The sequence below is a fragment of the Oreochromis aureus genome, linkage group 3, assembly GCF_013358895.1.
Source record: "Oreochromis aureus strain Israel breed Guangdong linkage group 3, ZZ_aureus, whole genome shotgun sequence".
NCBI classification, from domain to species: domain Eukaryota; kingdom Metazoa; phylum Chordata; class Actinopteri; order Cichliformes; family Cichlidae; genus Oreochromis; species Oreochromis aureus.
In genome coordinates, this window is record NC_052944.1 from 60,827,859 (window position 1) to 60,835,211 (window position 7,353).

At 38.7% G+C, this 7,353-nt stretch overlaps 1 protein-coding gene across 1 annotated transcript; it reads left to right on the forward strand.

Moving 5' to 3' along the window:
• Window positions 1–2,004: 2,004 nt before the first annotated feature.
• LOC120436233 (T-cell surface glycoprotein CD4-like) lies at window positions 2,005–7,073 on the forward strand. The gene is made up of 3 exons (XM_039606855.1): window positions 2,005–2,071; window positions 4,539–4,874; window positions 5,527–7,073. The coding sequence occupies exons 1-3, from the start codon at window positions 2,011–2,013 to the stop codon at window positions 5,667–5,669; spliced, it is 540 nt and encodes a 179-aa protein (XP_039462789.1). The 5' UTR covers window positions 2,005–2,010; the 3' UTR covers window positions 5,670–7,073.
• Window positions 7,074–7,353: the final 280 nt, after the last annotated feature.

Sequence of the window (7,353 nt, forward strand, 5' to 3'; positions counted from 1 at the left end):
GACAGCAAGGGTAGGGAGGAGGAGAGAGAGAAACACACACACAGGCAGGTCGCCCCGGGAAGGACCGTCCGACCATGACAAGATCAGTGTCTGAAAAGCACCATTAAAAAAATGTGATCCTGCATTTACAAAAGTAACTCACAGTGAAAACCAAAACGCACACAGCGTTTGATAAACAACATTAAAATAATGTATTGCACATCTATGTTTTAAAAATGGCATCAAAATTCAATGCGTATTTTCTCTAAAAATAACTTGCGGGTGTCAGGCTCAAGGAAAGAGTTCGCTGGCTTTAATAAACCTTTATGCCTCTTCCCCCACCCCAAAGCGCAGTTGTTAAAACAACCCTACAATGCAACACAATCCTGGTGGCATTTGTTTATTTATTTGTTTGGGAAGACCTCAAATTCGACTTATCTATCCCCCTCCCCAAAGTGCAGTCGTTAAAAACACACACACACACAATTTGCAGTTTCAGCTCGAGTGTGTAAAAAGCACTATTAAAAAAGTTACTCCTGTTTGTATATATTCACACTGAAAAAACTAAAACGCGCACCGCGGTTGATAAACACAAATTAAATAATGCGTTGCACATCTGTGTTTTAAAGAAGGTCTGGGAAAGCCCTCGCATACTTTTGTTATAATTATTTTAAATTTTAACTGAAAATTTATGCAAACTGACGGCGAAAGGTTTTTGGCATGCAAATTCTTGCTGAAAGTGATATAAAGTTTGGTCTCTATCACTCCATCTCCTTATTCACCATTTCTTGAGATAAACGGCGTCTTAAAGTCTGAAACAGCCAACAATGCTCAGTTTTTAGAAACAATGTAACAATGCAACACACACACACACACACACACACAATTTGCCGTTTCAGCTCGATTGTCTGACAACAAAAGTCTTTCTATACTGTCAGGATAAAAACACAAAGTAATTCCTGTTTGTATAAATGTACCATGAAAAGCCAAAATGCCTACAGCGGCTGATGAACCTAATTAAAACACAGCCCCCGCTAGGAGTGCGCAGTGGGCCCCCCCCCAGGCACCCCCCACCCCCACCCCCACAAAGGTGCCCTATATATTCTTCTAACTTGGATTTGTCTTCTGTTTGCAGATTGGAATATTTGTCGTTATTTTCTACAAAAGCCGTGGAGGAAAACTTGTGTCTGGTTGATGGGATTAACCACCAGTAAAAAAAAAGAAAAAAGAAAAGAAACACAGAAGATAAGAATAAAATAAAAAACAGTAGGTGGTTTTAACTATTGAACTTTAATAATGTAACACATTTTTTCAGCTTTCCTCAGTCTGTGGTTTAGGTTATCATTATTCTAATAGAAGTGTTTCTACATTGCATGCAGGGAACAGGAAAAGGAAATGCAATGAGAAAGACAGAGGGGAAGGAAGCCTCCACTGAATGAATACACTGCAGAGCTGGCCCTCCCTAATAGTGAGAGTTCATTCTTAAATGGAAAAAAATAAAAATAAAATAAAGGCTTCATTTTATTATCAGAAAAATGTTGTGTAATGGCTCTCAGAGCCCTGGAAGAGGAGGTGGTGTAGTTTTATTGGCATGATTTTCCTCGCTGTAAGAAACACACAGGCAGAGCTGCCACATTGAGACCTGATGACCAACAGCAGCAGCTTTCACACTGGCACAAGTCATTTCGCTCTCAGTGCCTGGATTTTTGTTTTCTTTCATGGATTTAATACAGCAGGATCAGGATTGTCTCCTAGCAACACACCACTGAACAGTCATGTATTAAAATGACTGTAAAATTATATGTGAGTATAATTTAAAGGTTTTAAAATGACATAACAGAATACTGTAAGTAGTGTAGTTCTGCCATCAGTGTTTTATTAGTCTATTAATTTATTGACTCAACACAGCCTTTCACCCACGCCCACTGCATCGTTCCCACTTAACTCCTCCCACTTCTTCTCACAGTCAGAATTTTTAGCTTTCACAGCACTTTAGTTTTCATTCATCATTTCATGTATTGGAGGGTGAGAATGGTTGTGTTTCTTGGCTGGACTCTGCTCTCTGTGTGCCTGCTGGTTTCTGCCTCGCAAGGTGAGCTGTGGTCTCTACCAATTTTAAAACATCTGGGTTTAATAAGTAAGACAGGACTTTTTCCATTTTTTTAAAGAACATTATCTAAGATGTACAATTAGAATTAAATGCAACCTAAACCTGCAATGGGTGCCTTCAAGATAAAAGTTATGAAAATCAAGTTAAGAAATATCAAATATTGAGGGGGAATTTGGGATGTGGATCTTTAACCCTTAGTTGGTGTTCATGTTTACTTCAAATGTGTTTAAAGATGTTTTCCATTAAGACTTTAGGAGTTAAAGAGATTTTTATTCACAGTCCCTCATTTTCAGATGGGGGATTGTCTGTACATGTAGTTTTATGGGCAGGTGAGGTCTGGTTCTCTGATATTTCATGACAAATGAAGTAGACATAATAGCTGAGTTTGATTCATGCTGTTGAATATGGACTTCATAGTGAGCTCAGCAGAACTAAAAGGCAGAAGAGAGAGAAAAGAGGAGTATTATTCTCAAAGTCTATAACAGAGCTATGCCTTTAATAATGTTAGTGCAGTCTACGGGGCCATACTTGGCTGAGCTTCGGCCAAATGCTCTGAAACAAATGATTTTTTTAAACTATTTTTTTAAACTATCCAACATAAGAGTTTCTCACGGTGAAGAAGATGAAGAAATGGGACAGTCATCAGCAGCAAAATTAATCATCTAATTTCTGCCCCACAGGGAAGCTTTTCAGGTGAATACAGACAGACACACAAACAAGCAGCAGCTGAATGTGGTCGTCATGATCTCCAGGTCTTGGAACCAGGGTTTTTAACTTTAGGTTGTTTAGGGTTTGTCTGCGTTTATAGTTTTAAATTAAATTCAGTAAAGCTGTGTCTTGCTCTCAGATGGATTTAATATCTGATATTTAGCTTTCAGTGTGGCGTGTATTCCCATACACTCGAAATGTGAGGGCTAGGTTGCTGGGTCTTTTGTGTAAGCCATCATAGATAATTTAGCTCTCAGAAGATAAATTGTTGACTAATTTGTTAATTAATCTAACGTGTGGCAAATCACTGAAATAAAGTTCAGTGCATAGTTGATATAAATTGTCATGTTCATGTTAACGCCTTGATAAATAATGCTAAAAAATATAAATTTGTTGTGCTGTGATATTATGTCACAGGAGTGCAAATCTGTAAACCCTCAGAGTCACATGATCAGTAACACATGTGAATGGCAGCCACACATGATTCCCACTTTTCTGTTTTAAATTAAACCCTGTTTTAAATTAATGATGGTACACGTGCATCGTAGCCTCTGACAACGACACTTTACTTTAGTTTACAATTACTTATTTTCAAAAGTAATTAGTTTCTTAGTTATTTTTTAAAAACATGATTTACAACCTGAATAGGTGATAAAGCGATAGATCTTCTATACTTTCTGCCTAATCCATCATATAAAATGTAATCAAATGGAAGTTTCTTTTTAACATTTCCTTTATTACTTTTAATCTTTTAACTTTATGCATCAAGCAAAAATTAAATTATATGCAACATTCTCTGACTGGAAGAATTTTGTTTAACATTTAAACCTATTTTCTGCACATTCCAGCACATAAAATAAAATATTTTTTGTGTTTACACTCACTCTTTCAAATAGATGCAAGTAAAACACAGCAGAAAATAAATAAAATCAAAGACTAGCGGTCCTGTTGCTCTATTTTCACCTGTAAAGCAGGACTGGGGTAGGCGGAGGTTTGCCCTGGTGCAGGTGGAGCCGCAGCGGTCAGTTGAAGAATCCGCGAGTTTGTCTGTGAATTTCCCATTCCATGGTAACGCACTCGGTGCTTGCTTGGAAGTTTAGGGGTTTTTGCTGTAAAAAGAAGTTTTCTTCCCACGCAGTGAACAGCGGACACTAATGTTTTTGTCACTTTATATGGTATCAAACTCAAAGTAAGGTCAGTACTTCCACGCTTTAAACGCTGCACGCTCATACTCTCTCCCGCACTCCATATATTACCCATTGTTGATCTGCACACAGCTGTTGTCACAAACGTCGCACTCGCTTACGTCACTGTCATGAGACACTCTCGCAAAAAATCACGGTTTTAGTAACGCAGTAACGCAGCGTTCCTACGGGAAAGTAACGGTAATCTAATTACCGTTTTTGCAATAGTAATCCCTTACATTACTCGTTACTTGAAAAAGTAATTGGATTACAGTAACACGTTATTTGTCTATGAATAACTTTTGTGAGCCTCTACGATCTGAAATTTAAATGAGCTTCTCTGCCTTAAGAAACTCTTCACACTCTTTCTCAGCACAGAACAAATTTTTAAGGTCTATGGAAAAGAGAATTCACCAGTTAAACTAGTAAACTTTTGCGGAATTCACCTTTGAAATTCAAGGGAAATTCTCAGCAGAAGAGTTCTGGTGTCTGCTGTAGAAGTGAACATTTGTACTTTGACCTTTAACCTCTCTGCTCTCCGGCTTTTCTTATTTCAGACCAGAAAAACATCACAGCTGAGTCTGGACAGAACGTCACTCTGACATGTCGAGCTCCAAACAACATCAGGACTGTGGAGTGGAGCAGAGCTGACCTGGGAGAGAAATATGTTTTTTTGTATCGGGATGGGAGGAAAACGACAGTGAACCAGCATCCATCTTTTAAGGACCGGGTGGATCTACAGGACAAACAGATGAAGGATGGAGACGTGTCTTTGATTCTGAACAATGTGACGATTAATGACACTGGAACATACAAGTGTCGTGTCGTTGAGACAGGAACACTTGGTTTGAAGCCCATCAGCATCATCAGCCTGAGTGTTGTTGATCCTCCAGGTGAGTGAGTAGAGTTGAGTGTGTGTGTGATCAGAGGTGAAGCTGCTTCCTGGTTGTTGATGTCTGTTTCTGTTAAGAGATTTTACTGTTTCATTATACCTTTTTATAAAGTCTATGTTTTACGTCTTTAGCATACATACTGCTGCAGTGGAAAATAACCACTTTTGTGTAACCGCTTGTGAAACCTGTTTCAACTACTTTTAGAGAAAAACAGGAAACGCCTAAGGAACTTGAAACGAGAAGATTATGCCATATGCATGAGGACGAAGACGTGCAGTAGAGTTGTCAAAAGGGGAAGCACGCCTTTACCCTTAACAGAGTTATGAAACTATACATTGTGTAAACTATACATTGAGTGTATAAATAAAGAAGGCGGACTACAGTTGGGTGTGAGTCTCACTCAGAGCTCTCACCGATGTACATGTCTTAACAAGCTTGTCGTCTCTTTCCTTACTTACTGAAACGAAATGCTCATGACAGTTTCTAAAGATGTTGTTGATGAGACTTTGTAGAAAGCAGCTGGTCTGAGTGATGTGATCAGAGTGCAGTAGATAATGTCTGACAGCAGTTTGAAGAGGAAATGGATTCTGTTCTGTTCTTCACTCATCACCTACCTGACAGCTGACACCTCACACCTGTTTCTCACCTGCAGGTCAGACAAGAGGACCAAAGAAGGATGAACCTGTTGGACTGAAAGTTGGTCTGTTAGTTTCTGGCGTCCTCATTGTTGCTGCTTTTGCTGGGTTTGTGATCTACAGAAGGCATAAAGGAGAAAACAGTCAGGGTTCACACTAACCTCCTGATGATCTGCAGCACATTTAAGTATCTCAGACCTCTGAACAGCTAAACTTTGAGTCTCCTGCTGCTTTCCCAACTTCCAAGTGATGTCAGTGAACAGGGGGACAGACACCAGGGACCTCACAAAGAAATTAATTATGAAGTGTCACCATAAAATGTTATTCTGTCTTATCTCTGTGTATGGAGATGATGGAAAGTCTTTGTGAGGAATGCAGAGTAAAGAAAATCTAAGAGAAAACAGAGAATTCTGCTGATTCAACAGTTATTGTCTAATTTTGCTGCATCCAGCTTACACAGTAAAATTAGACTTGCCGTTGTTCATAACTTCCAATTTTAACAAAATCGTAGTGCTTCTGTTTATTACTAATGTTATGGCTGCAGATTAGTGTCTCAAACTTTAACTTAGCACTTTATCAGGCTTTAACACAGCCTGATAAAGGATACGTGGAAATTGCTTTAGTTTGTCAGTAGATCAAGTGTGAAGTGAAATTAATTTGACTGATTCAACGGTCATTCTTGGAGGTTGTTCAGCAGCTTAAATGTGACCTAAAAGGAGACCAGAATAAATTGTAAAAACATTTATACATACATGCACATATACAGTACATGCACACTCCTGTGATAATGTGATTGTCAGTTTTCACTGCTGTAACCTTCGAGCTGGGCTCGATTTATGCTTGCACATGTTAAATGTATTCCCACATGAATCTATGTTGGCCTTCAGCAAATGTTACCATGTTGAGTAAGGTAAAATCAGAGCTGCTTTCCTGATACTTTAAACTGTGACTGTAAGCTTGACACAACTTGCCAAGTCATTAATCCCACTTTTGAACTTTATTCATTGCCATTGTACAGTTGCCTGCACAGAGGAATTAGCTAGCAAGACCTCAAAGGTGAAGAAAAAAAACAATATCCAAACATAATATAATAAATAAGGGATGATAATGGTAAAACAAGAGATTGAGGAAGTTTCAGTGGAAACAAATCCAGGAAGTTTGAAACAGGTGTTGGGATGAAATTCATGTAATCACATATTTGCCGTGTGTGGTTTGGCACTGCCACTGCATTTACTTTTACACGAGTATGAATAAACTCATGAGGAACAAAATACTGTCACAAGTGCAACCTGATTAAGAACTGATGAACAACTGCTGCAGTGTAATCCTGTAACCTGTCTCTGTCATTGTTTCTATTAACATGTGAGAATGATCAGTGAAAATGTTTGTTTGCAACTTACATGTGAAAATCATCATCACAGCGTTTCTGGTTTTCAGCTTTGTGTATTTTTGAATGTCAACCAGTCGCTTCATCGTGACACTTCTTTTTTATCTCTGCTACAAAAATCAAGTATACAATCAGGCTTCATGTCCGTTTTCACACAGAATAAAGTCCTGAAGTATTTCTGTTGTTTGCCAGTCTTTTTCTTTCAGGCTGACTTTAACTCATCACCCTGTGACTCATCCAGTATCTGTGTGGCAGGGTGACGGATCAGCTCTGGCACAGACTGCCGGCTCTGTCTGCAGTTGGTCAAATCTCAGTCATAAACTGCACACAGTGCAAAAAATCTTTTCTTATAATTTGGCTAAGTGTAAAGAGGTGGAAATACATCCCTTTTAAATTCAAAATAGTTTTTTTCTCCTGCCTTTCTGGATGGAGTTTGCATGTTCTTCCTGTGTAGGCT

What these genes read in the sequence shown, in the direction of transcription:
- LOC120436233 (XM_039606855.1), top strand. Translation starts at nt 2,011, where the DNA reads ATGGTTGTGTTTCTTGGCTGGACTCTGCTCTCTGTGTGCCTGCTGGTT. An exon ending in GCTGGTTTCTGCCTCGCAAG is followed by an intron (nt 2,072 to 4,538) that starts GTGAGCTGTGGT and finishes TTCTTATTTCAG; the next exon opens with ACCAGAAAAACATCACAGCT. An exon ending in GAGTGTTGTTGATCCTCCAG is followed by an intron (nt 4,875 to 5,526) that starts GTGAGTGAGTAG and finishes TCTCACCTGCAG; the next exon opens with GTCAGACAAGAGGACCAAAG.